The 17,707-nt window shown below is 37.9% G+C and overlaps 1 protein-coding gene across 1 annotated transcript in view; it reads right to left on the bottom strand.

The window, feature by feature from the left end:
• Window positions 1-17,707, bottom strand: part of GPC3 (glypican 3) — a 408,165-nt gene that overhangs the window by 129,040 nt on the left and 261,418 nt on the right. The window contains exon 4 of the mRNA XM_090263980.1: window positions 9,790-9,923. Within this exon, the coding sequence (XP_090120106.1) occupies window positions 9,790-9,923 (134 nt within the window). The remainder of the gene's footprint in view (window positions 1-9,789; window positions 9,924-17,707) is intronic.

Below are 17,707 nucleotides of genomic sequence, written 5' to 3'. Positions count from 1 at the left end.
TAGTTGCAGATAAGAATTGGAGGGCACTCAGAGCAGTACAAGCTCTATGAAATTCTCCTGATAATATAGTCAGAGAAACTTTTAGAGGAGGAAACTTTTTTGTCTGTATATTGTGGTGCTTATGGGAGAAGGGAGGAGGGAGTGGATCCTAGTATATTTTATTATTTATTTGCTTTGGCTTTTATGCTATATATGATAAGACATGTGTACATGGGGGAGGAGAGAAAGTGAAAGAGAAAGTGACAGAGAGAGACAGATTGTATTATATATGCAAATATGTATAAACAAAAACACATAAATACCCAACCAAATTTCTGACCTATTATCTTGTTACAGATATACATGGACCCACAAACTAAAACACTACATACTGGAGAAAAGTGGATATGCTTATAAAATATTAAAGTATTTATGAAATAGATGCCCAGTAGCAAACAAAAATAAAATATTTTATTTTCTAAAGGATGCTCCTGGTAGAAAGGAACTTAAAGAGTTCTTCATTTCCAAGTCTATCTTAAGTCTTTCCTAAGTTTTTGGAAACTGCAAGGGAATTTTCTGGCAATGGAGTAATTATTCAATTCTGTTTCCAGGCTAAGAATGGATTGGCTTGATATATAGGCCTGTGGAGGAACCAGAGGTCTGAATCTCATTTGGATACTTGTGGAAGTCCTGAGCCCAGAAATGCTTTCCAGGGGTTGTTCTCAAATCTGGCCAAAAGAGGAAGACTGGTAGAAATTATTTTCTTGCATTTAATGCCATTTGCAATTTAATTACCATAAAAGAATTCATTTAAACTAATTATTTAAAAGAGAGAGAGCTTACAATATACATCTTCACAAAGGCTTTGGTCACAGCAGAGCCAGGGTGATGGACAGAACAACTCAAGAAAGATTATTGAGATATATGTTATATATAACTCCTGATACTCCAACAGTTGTTTCCTGCTATGCTCAAACCCCCTCACAAGCTACTCGTGGCTGGGGTCCATCAATTACCAAAGTAAAGAGGCCCAGTTCAGGGCTCTAAAAATAAAAGTCAACATTATAGTTTCTCACAGAGGAAAAAGATGGGTTCAATTAACACTAATAGGAGAGATCTCTGTTTTATAAGGTAATAATACAATTCCCAAGGGTGGATACTGAAAGACTAAAGGTTGAGACTAATTCCCCCCTTTGCATGAGGAAATGGAATATAGCATTAGTCTTGAAGAAGTGATGGTTCTCTCTTTAACCAATGAGTTTCCCTTAGGCTTTCTCCTAAGTTTGAACTCTTTCACACTAGCATAGCACATGGCAAGAAATACTGAACTCATAGAAAAGCCTTCCAATTTGACTTCCCTAGAAGTTAAAAAATATATAAAAGCATTCTGAACTTCTCCCAGCCTCCCAGGTTTTCTTGGCTGACCATAAAGATCATCGAAAAAACTGGAGCAGATTCAGACTATCTAAATGTTAAGGGGATAAGGGGCTGCAATAAACTTAAGATCTTCCACTTTAGTATGGAAGGATATTACTTGGTGGGGTGAAGATAAAAGTTGGAGAAAACCACAAAGAACATGAGTAATGTAAAGTGTAGGTCATCAAATTCTAGAACTTGGGGGAATCTCTTTGAAACTTAAACAAGGTAACTTGGGTAAATAAAAGGCCATCTTACATTATAGGGTACCCATTACCACCACAGGATATAAGATGGATCTATGTGTTTGAAAAAATTTTTCTGAAATTGTTACTTTGAATTTAGAAGACAGTTCATTTAGTAACCATGCTTTGATGATGGTTATATTCTCAGAACAGCCCCTTACATCCTATGAGGAGTAGCAGCTAAGAGCGCTGATTTTGGACTCTTAACCTATGTGAATTTCAAATGCCAGCTGCTCCCTCATTTACTTAGCAGTCAAACCTTAGGCAAATTCTAAATTTCTCTGAGCCTTATTTTCCTTATCTGTAAAATGAAGCTAATGATAAGTTGCTGAGATGATTAAATGAGACAATGCATGTAAAGAGTTTAGTGTAGTACCTAGCACAGAGTAATCCTCCCGCAATGTTAGCCATTTGGCAATTTACTATGCATATAAAATATATTATATTCAAGATAAATTTATGCATGAAATATACTTAAGATTTTTCAAATTCCAGGCAACTCGATGTGTACACAATTAATCATCTTTTAAGATGGGTATTAAAAAGTACAACCATGTTCTCTCCCACAATATTTTTCCTGATAATTCTTTCCCAAAGAGTAGTTAGCTTCGGGGCTGTGTAAACCACTGAAGTAATCTGGAATAGCAGTTGGAATGGTTTTGCCTGGCAGGAAGATGGTGGGAGTCTTTAGAGAGAATTGTGTCTAAGAGTTAGATGTAGAGCATCCAATGTGGAAGGCGAAGATGAAGTTCAGTTTAAAAAAGTAGACTAGCCAGTAGTTATCAGGAAAATGCAAGTCAAAACCACAGTGAGATACCACTTCACCAGGATGACTATAATAATAATAATAAAGGTAGACAACAAATGTGGTGAGGATGTGGAGAAATTGGAACCCTCATACATTGCTGGTGGGAATGCAAAATGGTATCACTACTGTGGAGAACAGTTTGCTGGTTAAAGATAAGCATAGAGTAACCATATGATCCAGCAATTACACTACTAGGTATAAACCCAAAATAATTAAAAACAAGTCCTCAAACAAGTACATGTACGTGCATGCTAATAGCAGTATTATTTACAATAGCCAAAAAATGGAACAGGAGATGTTCAACTGATAAAGGGATAAACAAATACATAGTCTATATAATGGCATATTATTCAGCCTTAAAAAGAAAATAAGGGGGAACCTTGAAAACATTATGTCAAGTGAAAGAAGCCAGTCATGAATAACCATGTATTATATGATTCCATTCATGTGAAATATCCACAATAGGCAATTCTATAGAGATTGGACGTAGATTAGTATTTGCTTAGGGCTAGGGAGGATATAGGTTGGGGAAGGATAGCTAAATATGGGATTTCCTCCTGAGGTGATGAAAATGTTCTAAAGTTGTGGTGATGGTTACACAACTCCGAATATATTAAAAACAGTTGAATTATATACTGTAAATAGATAAATTGTATGGTATGTGGATTATATCTGAGTAAAGTTGTTATGAGACATAACCCTCCCCTCCAAAAAAAGGTCAGAAGAGGTGAGATATATCTCAGAGAAAGAGAGGCTTGGCTACTGAGAGAGGGATGCCCCTTGGAACATGGAAGGAGACAGGAGAGCTGGGAACGAACAAGGTTTGGATGGACATGAAATAAAGGCATGGGTGAAGGGTGAGAAGAGAAATTTTTATGAACTGCAACTGCAGCATTGCAAGAGCTATAAACAGTGTTTAAAATCTATTTTTTTCCTTCAGATGAAGTTGGTTGGCTTTCTTTCTCATTATAAAACAAATATATGCTCACTATGGAGAAATATATGCTCACTAAATATTTTCTATATTTAGAAAATATAGAAAGGCAGAAGGGGATAAAAGTGTTATTCCTACCAGCCAGAGACTTTTAGACTTTTCTCTCTGGTAAAGTTTTTTTATTTATTCTCTAACACCTTTTCTTCTTGATAGTCTTCTTCACTGAGTTCTTTTTGATTTGTAGGGTGTATTATTCCCATTAGAACCTACTTAGAATTTAAGGTGGATTTAATTAGGAAGAAAACTTCAGAATAATGAAATAAATACCAGTTCTGAAATAATTCCCAGGGCCTGTCAGATGAGACCGTACCCACGTTTGGTTTCCAGCACAGCTAGCAAAGTTACCGATGCATTTGAGTCCCCAAGTACAGTGCAGGCCATCACGTCATGCAAAACCTTCTAAATACTGTGAGAAAATTTTCTTTTGGTTTCCAAAAGAAAATGTGATTTTTTAAAAGAAAACTAGCAATACTATATCTCAGGGTAGAAGAAAGACTTTCTAAACTGTTGGAGAGTTAATGAGCTTTTCCAAAGAGAGTGACAACAGGTGATAATGGCCTCTGACACCACAGCTAGGAAGCAGCAGAGTTGACAGGAGCACTTTACCTCCTACCGAGTTTACTGGGCCTCTCTCATTTCTCCTTGTCATGGTTGTTCCTTCCTAGACTGGTTCTGGCACAGGAGTTAAGTGGATTTTATTTTTATCTTTTCTTAAAAAAAGCTTTCTATCCCCATGCTTATAATTTTTAAAGCAGGTCAGTTGAATATTTCTATTTCTCTCTTTAAAGAAAGATAGCTGCTGAAACTAAATTAAGTGACATATTAATTACCCACATAGGACTCAGTCAAGATTTCTTTTCTTTGTTCTAGTAACCCATGACAGACAAAAGAATCTCCACCCATGAACTTAGGCAGTCTGCTCAACTGAACTGTCTCTAGAAAAAAAAAAAAAAAAAAAAAAAGATAGAAAGTTTGGACAACTAGTTGCCCCGGATGGGAAAAACAATTTGGTTGCAGGGAATGTTCTTTGATTCCAATTCCACTTTATTCTAATAAATACATGCCAAACAAACCATTTGATATTTAAAGAGTGGAGGCTATGGCTCTCACTTAGGACAAACCAAACACTTGCTTACAGCAGTCTGCTCAGGAAAAAAAGGGTCTCTTCACAGAGATTTCCATTCAATGTGTTAAATGTGGAACTAAAGGACAGGGCCCCTTTGCATGCACGAGCCATTTTGAAATACTGCAGCTGGGTGCACGTGATCTTCCCTGGAGGGCTTTCACCATTCTCAAGATGAGAGTCCCCTTCTCAGGTTGTGGGGGAGGGGATTCCCTTTGCTTTCTTGCAATGATTTGCTTGGGCAGGCATCAAAGCAGCACTAATTGGAAACCACTAAAAGTTAAAACAGCCTTTCATCCCTAACTGCAAATCCTAAACTTTTCTCCTTTACCATTAAGGTTCCTTTTTTCTTAATATAAAGTAATATGAGCTCATTATTTTTTAAAAAATTGAAAACACAGAAAAGCACATAAACTAAAATAATTATAATTGAAATGATGTATGATCATGCTTAATGCTGCTGCAGAGAACCTTTCACAGTCTTACCCTAAACCATAATTTTCTACCATTCCAGAGACTAACTAGCCCATACTTATTTTCACACTGTTCCCTTTGCCAGGAACAGCCCGTCTCTCCTCCGTCTGTTAAATTTCCACTAGTTCCTCAATGCCCAGCTCAAAAGTTCCCTTTTTTCCAAGAAGCCTTTCTTGACTCTCACAGGAGAGTTTCTTCTAACTTCCCCACCTATGATGCTGCCACCCTTTTGTACATAGCTGTTTTGACACTTGCCCTAAATGTATGAAAAGTATTTATTTGTGTGTCTGTCTTCCTAACTAGGCGAAGAGGGGCTCCTCCTATTCATCAGGGTCTAATCCTTACACAATGCATAGCATATAGATGATGTTGACAAATGGTGAAAGAAGTAGAGTACAATTTAGAGGAGAATGGCTTGTACCAGACCCGAAACTCATTGATTCACTCAGGACATACTTTGTTGTTTTGTTCAGGGGGTGGAAAGCACCACTGAACTTACAAAGCTGCCTAGCCAAACCAGAGCCACAATCTGAGAGGGGGTGGGAGTTGGCATTGATTTGGACCGGAGAGCTGAGATCAGCTTTTGTTCTTTTCTTTCTAGGTCATTTACTAGCGTCACCTAATCTATTGCCCCTATAGATCAAGTCAGAGGGAAAGGGTAGGAGGGGGAGTACAGGAAGAAGAAGGCTGGAATGACAGATGTAATTTCACAAGGGTGGAAGGACTGTGTGATTTTCTCACAGGTCAGCAGTTGTGCCAGAAGATTGGCATACAGATTTCGAAAAGGGGAAGATAGTGCTCATGTATTCTACCAAACTTTATAGGGGATATGTAAATGACAAGGTAAACAGTATCCTAAGTGGTGAAAGAGACATTCAAAGGTGAAGGAGGAAGAGGCTAACATCTGAGATGTACTAAAAATATTAGAGTTGAGAAGGGCTATGAAAATCTCATTTCTTCTATTCTGAATGTTCTATTGTGCATCTTGTCCTAGCCTCGCTGTTTTAAATATGATGACAGATATTTAAAATATTTATACCTTAAAAATATGCAGAGTCTCATATACATAGGCCACCAGTTGAATATGAAGTTGCCTTTAAATTGAACTAAGGTAGTTCTAAGATTAGTTGTGTGTTGCAAACTACCCAGTTGGGGGCAGACAAAACAAACACATGATTTCTGAATGCCATCAAAGGAATCCTGCATTTCCTTGTTTGTTGTTATTTTTAATAAGGCAATGGGCTTTTCAACTCAATCAGATTCAGACAGCTTGCTTGCAGCCTCCACAGACTGAATGCTACAATAGGGTTTCTTTCCAATTATCATATTTTTAATCACAGAGATTGGAGCTTGGACATGGGTGTGAGAGGTGCTGGCAGCACATACATTTTTCTGGATGGTGTAAAATGCTGTACATAACATACTGAGAAATTTACAAAGGTGCTACCACTGCCAAAACAAGCCCTCCAACAACATTAGATTGCAGGGGGCAGTACATTTAGCCAGAGATTATCTTAATCCCCAATTCTCTCCTTTCCCTAAGAGGGTTTACAATGCCTGTTTGAGGGAGTTAAATGAAATCAGACACTCTCTTGCTGTTTTGTATTCCTGTTCTGCCAGTGAATTCACAAAGAATAGCTCCACATCAGACTCTAATGCCTCATTTTACTATAAAGATGAGAAGCATCACGGGTCAGGCTCCTGTTTCCAACATCCAAAGGAGTCCTGCCTGACTACCACTTACTCAAGTCTAGAGGTTTTGGAATTTTCCTTATTATCTTTTCTTTCCTTTTGGGGTTAACAACAAGTCCAAAAATGAATATAAAGAAAGGGCCAAATCTCGGTGTCCAGCCAAAAGCCCACTTATCAATTTCTTTTTTCCCTGGAGGTATCAACACCCAGAGAGTCCTCCCTGTCCCCCCACAGAGCTCAAGATAAAAGCCATGGCAGCAGGGCCTTGATGAATCTCCTACTTACTCAAAAACGTATCCAGGTTGACAGGGTAATCTCAAAATGGGACTGCGTTAGAGTGTTTACTTTGAAAAAGCTCTGCATGTGATTCTGTTACAAATCCATATGCCACCTCCTCCATGACTCTTTCACTGTAACTTCCTAGGCAGAGAAGTTCTCTCTTTCCCCATTGGCTGCTTCTGCATACTCTGGACATTCTTTGCACTTACAAAACTGTTTTGGAATTGTTTGCATTTAAGTCCATTTTCACATTACACTGATTTGGAGAGCAGAGACTGTGTCTTGATTTTCAGTACCCAGTATATATTTTGGCACATATTAGGTGCTTCCTAAAATTCATGTATATAATGATACAGATATAATATAAGTATACATTATTATAAGTATATTACTTATAATTTATATTTTATTTATACATAATTAATATATAATATTATATAAATTATTTGCTTCAGTCTAATATGCAAGGGGTTTCTACTGGTTAAAGATCAATTACAGGTTAATTCCTCAGGCGATTAGGACAAAGAGTTAAAGCAATGCAAACAAGAGACAAAGGACAGTCAGGGACTAAAGAGAGCCAGGAGAAATGGTTTAATTGTCTTCTTAGAAAAACAAAAACTTCCCAAAGAACCCTGTGCTATGGGGAAGTTGTTTTCAAAGTATTTTGGTGCCAGGAACCTGTGGTGCTTTTTAAATATGTCCACAAATTCTTTGATACTACTCCCTTCAAGAGGTGGAGCTTAATCTCCCCCACCCTGAATGTGGACCAGAATTTGTGACTCGCTTTGAACAAATCGAGCATGTCAGAATTGAGAGTAGGTCAACTTCTGAGACTGGGTGATAAAAGACATAACAGCTTTCTTTCTTGCTCACTTCTATGGGTCACTTATTCCAGGGAAGCCAGAGGCCCTGTTGTAAGGATACTTATAAGGTCCATGTAGTGAAGAACTAAAGCCTCCGTCCAACAACCAGCACTAACTTGCTAAATGTGTAAGTGAGCCACCTTCAAAGTAGAGCCTCCAAACTATGTCAGCATTTCAGACAACATCTTGATGGAAATATCTTCAGAGACTCAGAACCAACTTGCTAAGCAATTCCCAAATTCCTGACAGAGACTGTGAGATAATTTTTTTTGGTTTAAATCACTATTTTGCGGTTATTTGTTATATAGTACTAGATAGCTAATACAACTCCTTAACACTCAAAATTGTTGAGGACCCCAAAGACCTTTTGTTTATGTGATATAAATCTATTGATATTTACTGCTTTATATGTTAAAACACAGAAAATATTTTAAATTTTATTATTAATTTTAAACTAACAATAATGAGATATTGTATTAACATAAGTAACATTTTAATGAAAAAATAATACTGCTTTTTAAAAGATTTTTAAAATGAGAGGGAGAGAAGCATTGATGTGACAAAGAAACATCAATTGGTTGCCTCTTGTACACACCCCGAATGAAGACCAAATCCATAACCCAGGCAGGTGCCCTGACCAGGAATCGAACTGGAGACTTTGCTTTGAGGGTTGATGCCCAACTAACTGAGTCACGCTGGTCAGAGCTGAAAAGTAATATTGTTTCTGCAGTTTTGCAAAATATCTTTACTGCCTGTCTTAACAGGAGACATAAATTCTCACATTGGCTTCTGCATTTCATCTGTTGCAACATGTTGTTTTGGTTGCAGTAGATGAACAAAAGCCAGCTTCACACATATATGTAGTTAGCAAAAGGCAGATCACAATGACCTCCAGAAAGAGTTTCTAGGACTCCTTGGGTCCTCGAATCACACTTGAGAATTGCTGTCACAGGAAACTAGGAATCCATTAGCTTGATAATCAACAAAAGAAAAGAAAATGGGACTTCCTGATACACTTCTTTGGAGGACTTTCTCTCAAAGCAGCTTTATTGTCTCTCTCACTCTAAACTGTATCATATATGACTAGGGATTACCATTTCAAAGCCTGTAGTTAATGAATATAAATGGAATAACTTACCCCAAATCTGAGATGTTACTTATTTCATCTCTTAATTTTTCCATCTATAGGCCAATCTATCCCTATGTCCTCAAAGTCATGAGGAAGCAGAACCCAAGTCTAGCTATTCTTGAGCCAGTGGCAGGGTTGGCTACATGTGCATTGCTTTGGGTTAAGGCAGTTCCCCTAGATTTGTGTTGGGCTTTCTATCAAATTTTTATCCTTTATTTGTAAAATGTGAAACAAGAATAGGAAAGGAGGGAATCTGGATGTGGTGAGGAGGGATGAAGAGAATAAGAAACAAACTTTAATTTAGTCCCTTGCCTGCTATCTTAATAAATAGGAACTGAATCCTTCATTTTATCATCCTTAAAAGAGTGTGTAGAGTGTTCACTGTGTGTGTATATATACACATGAGTATGCTTGCTGTTTTCTCTCTGATGAACTCATGCTGGATTCACTGTTCATAATCGGGAAAGCCACAAACCAAATCATGGCATTGTGAGACTAAATCATAACAAAAAAATGTTTTATCAATAAAGATATTGAATACAGAAGTCCATTTCACCCTGTCTTGCTGTACTTAATATTTACATATGGTAAACTTACATGTAAATATAGCTTGGATATAATAAAATCTCTTCTTTCTTTAGCATTAGCAGATGACAGAATTTAATTAACCAAACACTCTACTCTGAAGGACTAAATAGCATGTATTTAGGAAGTTTCACTCTAGTGGTTTTCAACCTTATAACACAATTGCTAATTGTATGCTAAAATAGAGAAAAAAAATTCTCACCTTCTTCGGCTGGATAAGGTTTCCTCATGTTCTACATGAGCAACTTTTAATACCTTCTTGTCAATAAACAGATCCTCGGGATAGTAAGCAGATCTATATTGGCGTTGTTGAGAATGGGCACATAACTTGCCAATCTGGAAAAAGAAATGCAATATAATTATTTATATGATACTTTCATAGATAGGACAGTAGAAACGAATTCTGAAACATACTTCCATTTCTTCCCCAGTTTATTTTTAAAGAGCAGAATGAAGCTGTTACTGGAGTCCCAAAGGGTGATATGCTTTTAAGGGAAAGGACTATCTGTGGGAAAGAAGGCAGAAGACTTGGGGTGGAGGCACAAGGAACGCAGCATATTCAGAGATTTCCTAAGATAAAATACGCTTTCTTTTTCTATAGTGCAATGCATATTTGAGAGGACCCTCTATATAGCACTTATGCCATTGATACATTTCAATGATGCTTGGTATTTATATGTATAAAGAAGTTCACAAGTGGGCATTACAAAATTCAGGAAGAACCAGTGCAGGAGATGAGGGGGTGTATGGAAATGTGTAGAGTAGTCTGTTAATAGAAGAGCAGCCTCCTATGCACAGAATGTTCCCCATTCTTATGAGCATTTTGTTATAAGACCTAAGCTAGGGTATTCTGAAAAATGTCAAAGTAGTTGCTCATCTGACTTTCCTCAAAACACCCAAGGAAAGGAAGAAGGCAAGCCCACCAGTCACAATAGCCAGTGTCATCAGCTATGAATCATATACCATTGAATAAGCTTAGGATTGAGATTATTAAAAATATACGAGGTCTGTCTGGAAAAAGTCCAACCATTGTTAATATAATAGTGGTTTGCATAACATTGATATAACCTGGCAACCAAGGAGAGTGGACTGGAATGCACATGAGTGAACAATGACAACTTCAGTTGGGGGTGGTAGATGCTGCTGAGTGAGCATGTGTACTGTGTGGTTGTTGTATTCAAAATATCTAAGCGAGTAGAGCAATGAATCTGTATTCAATTTTGTGTTAAGCTTGAACATTCTTCCATGGAAACCATTGGGATGATTCAGAAGGCCGCAGCTATGGGCAACTGGTGACTGGCAGCTTCATCATGACAACGCACCCACTCATGCACCACGTCTCATACAGAGTTTTTAGGTGAAACATCAAATTACCCACGTGACTCAGCCCCACTACAGCCAAGATTTGGCACTCTGTGACTTCTGGCTTTTCCCAAAACTAAAATCACCTTTGACAGGGAAGAGAATTCTGTCCCTCTCTATCATTGAGACTCGGGAAAATACGACGGGGCAGCTGATGGTGATTGGGAGAACCGTGTGAGGCTCCAAGTTGCCTACTTTGAAGGGGACTGAGGTGTCATTGTCCTATGTACAATGCTTTTTGTATCTTGTATCTTCTTCAATAAATGTCTCCATTTTCATATTACATGGCTGGATACCTTCTGGACAGACCTCGTAGGTACTTTAGAGAGTCTGCTTTCCTCAATTGCTTTTTCCCCCCTCCCTCCTCTCCACCTAACCCCCTCTCTTTCTTCCTCCCTCCCTTTATCAAAAATACTTACTGGATGTCTCCCTCTAAAGCTTAGCTCTTTTACACTCATATAGCAATGATAAAAAATGGCATTAGCTTTCTTACTTCAATTCTAAATGATTTGGTTAAATTATTTGTAGATTGTATATATTTTCACTTTCAGAGAGAAGCTTAATTGAACTTCTATATGAAGAAGTATAAATATAGATGCATAACCCATAAACACAGAGAACAGTGTGGTGATGACCAGAGGGAAGGTATTGTGAGGGCAAGAGGTCAGTGGGCAAAGGAGGGGGAACGGGGACATCTGTAATAGTGTAAACAATAAAAATAAAGTAAAAAATAAGTATAAATACTACTATATGCCTCCCTTGTGCCAGATACTATGCTAAATGTTATCACTCCCATTCTACACGTGAGAAAATTGAGGCTCAGAGAGGCTAAATGACTTGCCTAAGGCAAATGGGCAGTGGATTCAGTCTAACTTTGACCCCATTTGTCAGACTTCAAAGCTTATGCAATATCACGTCACTAAAAAACGATGCTTGATTTCCAGTTCTTTACATTCTACATTTTTAATTGAATTTATTGGGATGAAATGGTTTCACAAAACCATACAGGTTTCAAGTGTACAGTTCAACAAAACATCATCTGCACCCTGCACCATGTACCCACTGCCCCAAGTAAAATCTCTTTCTGTCTTCATTTCCCCTATTTGCCCACCTCCAACTGTCCCCACCTGCCCTTCCCTCTGCCTATCACCGCAGTGTTGTCTATCTCTGTGTTATATTTTTGGCTAATGGGGATGAGGATTCCCAGTCCTCAAAGACATAGTCAGCATAGCTCAGGTGAATGTATAGATTGTACACTTTAGGAAAAATATTAGAAATACCTCATGAAGACAGGGATTATACTTTTGTCACTTCTGTACCGCCATAGAATTGAGATTGGATTTTGTACAGTTAGCACTTAATAATGGTGAATCAACTGAAGTGAATGGAAGAAAGCTCTTTGTATCAGGACCGGCAGGCCACTCTACTGATAAGACAATCATCCCAGGTTCTGGATTTCTCAAGATGGTCATGATAATATTTACTAAGTTACATACTTCTTTATAAAGGCATAAATGGCATTTAGTTTGTATAGCTTGGGAAATTTTTCCATATATAAATAAATTATTGGATTAGAAAAAAATATAGAATCAGTAGTAGCATAACCTCCATTTGTGAAAGACAACACATAGTCTAATATTCATACTAGCTATTCTCCATAGTTCATATTAATAAGAATGAAACAAAAGTTGCAGACACTTTAAAATACAGTTGACCCTTGCCCGGGCCAGTATGGCTCAGTTGTTTGGACATCTTCCTGCAAAGTGAAATGTTGCCAGTTCAATTCCTGGTCAGGACACATGCCTGGGCTGCGAGTTTGGTCCCCAGTCAGGGTGCATGATCAATGTTTATTTCACACATCACTGTTTCTCTCCCTCTCTACCTCCAAATATTCCCCTTTCTCTAAAATCAAAAAAAAAAAAAATACAGTTAACCCTTGAACAACACAAGTTTGAACTGTGTGGATCCACTTATATGTAGATTTTTTTTCAATAAATACAGTGCTATAAATGTATTTTCTATTCTTGTATGATTTTCTTAATAACATTTTCTCGAGCTTACTTCATTGTAAGAATACAATAGAAATATATATAACATTCAAAATATTGTTAACTGACTGTTTATATTATTGGTAAGACTTCCAGTTCACAGTAGACTATTAGTAATTTAGTTTTGGGGGAGTCAAAAGTTATACACAGATTTTCAACTGCACAAGAGGGGGTCATTGCTCCAACCCATACATTGTTCAAGGGTCAACTGTATTCCACTTGGTGTTGGTGTGTATGATACTGAATTTTTCAGATGTCCTTATGTAATGCTATTTGACTTGCACTGATTTTACTTTCAAAAGAGGAATATGCATTCTCTGAATTTACCCTAACTGGTAGGAGTCTGGTAGGGTGCTTTAGGGTAGGGCAGCAATTTTCAATCTTTGTCATCTCATAACACACGCCATTAAAATTCTGTACCACAGCCCCCCCAAAATAGATTTTTTTGCTAACCTCATAAAAAATAGGTATAATTTTAATTCATCCACAATGGATGACTATTGCTGTGTTGACAGTTGTCATTTTTTATTTGACAGTCTAAGAGAAAAGAGGTCAGTGCCATTGACTGACTAATCAGGTATTGCATGTTTTACAAATTCTTGTGGCACACCAGTTGAACATTGCTGGGCTATGGGCCTGCCTGGTTGGACTTCCAAAGTACATAATGAAGACACAAATAACTTAGGGTAGACTGTGCATCAGAAAATTATGTCCTTAGACATATATGGCTTTACTTTGTTAAACTGCAGGGTAAGTGTTCATAGAAAAAACCTTAATATTCATTCCATAAATATCTATTTATTATTCTGTAAACATACATCAATACAATGTATTCCTCCAGGATTGAAGTAGTCTTAGCATCTTCAGGAGCACACAACACATTCTCCTGACCAACACCCGGTCCAAATCCAGCACTGTAATAAAAATCTTTCATGCATCTTTCACAGTAACTTGTCTATACAGAACCCACAGCTGTGTAATCTCCCTTCCCATTGGGTATCTGCCCTTTCTATCAGTGAATACTAATTGGGCCAAAGCAAGATTTTAATGTTTTGAGCCCCTCCCAACCTACTGGAAAGGGGTGCAGCTGAGGCAAAAGTAGGAAGGTTAAGACAAAATCACAATGTAGGCAATCTGCAGCCTGACCTTTCTTCCTAAGTCACTCAACGTGGCATTATGGAGCTGACTCCCCAAGTCTCTGTGTGGGGTAAGAGTCAAACAATGGTGTCCTTCCAACACCCCACTCCCCCATCTGAAACCTGAAATTCACCACATCTTGTCAGACAAGCTGTATTTTCTTCCACAAATCAACCATGAAGCAAATTCTTGGCTTATACAAAGTATTTGTCAAATATACCCCCCACCTTTGGGCCCTTCTCCCCACATCTTTCACCTCCACACTGTGTGAGCTTTCAGTGAATATTATGATATATTTTAAGAGGCGGACATGAGAAGAAAACCTAATTTACGAAGAGATGCAGTGTTTACATTAAAGAGGTCCTTTCATCTTCACATTTGGGGAACAACAAGCTATGCTGGGAGACCTGAGTGTTAATCTGCAGTTGTACCTGCTGAAGAAACCTCCCAAGTGGCATTTTATAAATCCATATTCTTCCCAAGACTTTCAGACTCTTAAATAAGAAGTGCAATCCAATTTCCTTTCTCTGACTAATGTACCTAGTCAAGGATGCTGCTACCTTTAATTTACTTAGTTGAGGTGAATTAATTGAACAGGTAAGTGTGTCTATCAATGGACCTGGAAAATAACCTTCTTCTTTTCCAGAACTGTGATTTCTAATGGTGCTTTTATTCAAGTGGCAGAACCTGTGTCAGGGAAAGCAAAAGTGCTATGAAGTGTCAAGACTTGAAACATAAGAAGGCAAGGCCTCTGACCGCATCCGGGCCAGCAGATGATTGTAGTAACCTTAGCACCATTCTTTTCTAACCAGGCTGCAGAAGCACTGACTTTGTACATACATGAGGAGAATATACTGCTGGGGCTCAGCAAGGTGTAATGAAGAACCCAGTAGACTGAACATCTAGAGTCCTGGCCTACAACCTCATTCTACCTCTCACACATAACAGGCTTTCATTCCCCCCACCCTGCATGATACATAATCTGTATACATTGCATTGTATGCCCACCACCCAAAGTCAAGTCACATTTTGTCACCATATTGGCCCCCTTTACCCCTTCCCTCTGGGTTGTGTTTTGACTCTACCTGTAATTCTAATTTAATGCAAGAGAAAGATGTGACATTTGAAGTGCCACAATTTATTCTGGGCTCTTAAAAAAAAGGGGGGGAATACTTTCCAAATAATTTTGAAACCATTCATATAAAGAAATGTATATATTCCACTAGTTAAAATATAACTAGATTGTTTTTCAGGATCACATCTGCAGTTGGTTCTGGGAGCTCTCAAGTGACAAAAACCCTCAGACTTGATCTTTCCCCCTGGATGGCTGAGCAGAGGTCTACAGTATATTGTAAGCTTCTCAAAATCAGCAATACCTCACATTTGTAGCACAGTACCTTTCTCCAGCCTTGTCTTTTACAAGTAACACCTACATCCATTCTCCATTCTCTCCAGCAAGTCCTACAACAGTCCTCTGATGCATACAGAGCAGGTATTATAAACCCGAATTTGGAGATAAGGAAACTGAGGCTCAAAAGGTTAAGGAACTTAAGCAAAGCCACAGTGTTAGTAAATGGCAGAGCTGGCAGCTGAACCCAGATCTGCCTCCAATGTCTATCTTTCTGGTTTTTGTTCTCCCTCGCTCCCATGCTGGATTTCTGTCAACAGGATAGACTCTGGGCCTTCCCAGTATTGGTTGCGACCATGCTCTGCAGTCCTGTGGACATTTTATCCAAAATTGGAGGAGTAATAATTAGGCAGAATTTAGAAACATACTTCAAAGAAGGGCTAGTTATTAAAGATAAGATAGAAAACTGACACCCAGTTTTAACATAAGTTACAGGCAGTATTTCTAGTGGAGTGATTTAAATGTAGCCTGCCAGGTAAGAGTGAGTTAGCCATACCAAAACATTGGATGTCAAGTTCTGTGGGAGAGGTGGCTCCCCGAGTAGGTCCTCCTTGCTGCCTGCAAGATGACCCCGGACTATGGCTCCTGAAGTCAGATTCTTGCATCAACTACAAAATATGTAATTACTACAATCAAACCCAGGTCTAACCTGATATCTGGACTGTGTGTATTCTTCATAGTTTCCTCCCAGATGGAGATTCCAGGTTAATCCTATGGCTACAAAATGCCTTTTAACCTTTAACTATTATAGCCTAAAATATTTGAAAATGGGGGTAGGATGGTGCTACTGCCTTAAAGTACACCTCCAATTCTCTCCCATTCTAAAAATGAGCCCTAAGAGATTTATTTTGCTTGTGATTTAAAAATCAGATGAATGAAAGGCTTTACATTTTCTTTCTTAAGAAATATATAAAAGGCGTGTGTGTGTGTGTGTGTGTGTGTGTGTGTATGTGTGTGTGTGTGTGTGTTTTAACTTACACGGTCTATATGCCTGCCTTATCTGAGCAGTTGTGAGAGGATCAAATAAAATAATTGATGAAAGTGTAATGTCTCCCACATCCATAATAGAAGAAGGAGGTATTAAGGAGCGGAGAAGCAGAAGAAGAAAGGGAAACATTCCCATTAGTGAGTTTGTGGCACCAGAAAATCCACGTAAACATACTGCCCTAAAAAATCTGACAGTTTTTGAGAAGGAAGATGGTTTTCCTACTGTTCTCCATGATCAGCACAACTCCTTCCCTTTTCAGAGCTGCACCTGCGGCCACCAAGACTTAAGAATCTCTAGAGGGCCTTTTCAGTTATATTAATTATATAACTTTTCTGCTAGAATCCAGCTGATTACTATGGTCCCACGGAGTGCTTTTCTGAGAACTGTTACTAAACAATCTGTATGAATTTAGTATTTAATCATAGATACACTCATTAGAGCCCTGAAGAATTAAAAATAAAACTTTCTCTAAGGTTATGCAATTTAAATACCAATTCTGATCCTGGGTTCCACTCTGGAGGACTACAGCCTGTGGTGTTTGTTTTCTGTCTAATAGTGTGGTGGGACGGGGTGGGGTGGGAATTCCATAGGTTTCCAGTTAAAATGAAATAATGAACTTCAGTTCCTTCTGTTGAATTTTCTATTACACTGTTGTTCAATTTCATTTAATTAAAATTTAAAAGTTTTAAAATAAAATATACATTGAAATGATGTAATATGCAAGAAAAACTTTTTAATAGTAGTAACCATGCCCATTTAACAATTCCACAGGTGTAATAAAAATGCTAATATATGTTAATGTTTAGTCTGTGGTTAATGTTTTGTCTTGTTAATTTCCCCAGGGTTTTTATTACTGATTTAAATCTGCCACACTACTCAACTGTTTGCATTGCTTCCACAAACTGCATGGAAGTAGCTCAAATGAATGCTGATTAACAGAAATGAATAAACATTTGGCTGGGAAAATCATTCTTATTATATGCTTGTAATCATTACATACATTTTCTTAAAATGAAATGGGCATGGCAGGCATTTTTCATTCATTTTTTTCCTACAGAAAATATGCATATGAGCATTAAACTAATCTATAACCCTGTACTTCAGGAAGCAAGCACATCATCATCAATTAGTGATTGATTGATATGGATATAGAGCACAGAGGATAATGAACAGAGCT

This window comes from Furipterus horrens, unplaced genomic scaffold (genome assembly GCF_987537825.1).
Source record: "Furipterus horrens unplaced genomic scaffold, mFurHor1.1.pri manual_scaffold_17, whole genome shotgun sequence".
Taxonomy (NCBI): domain Eukaryota; kingdom Metazoa; phylum Chordata; class Mammalia; order Chiroptera; family Furipteridae; genus Furipterus; species Furipterus horrens.
This window is presented reverse-complemented; position numbering and strand designations above follow the sequence as displayed.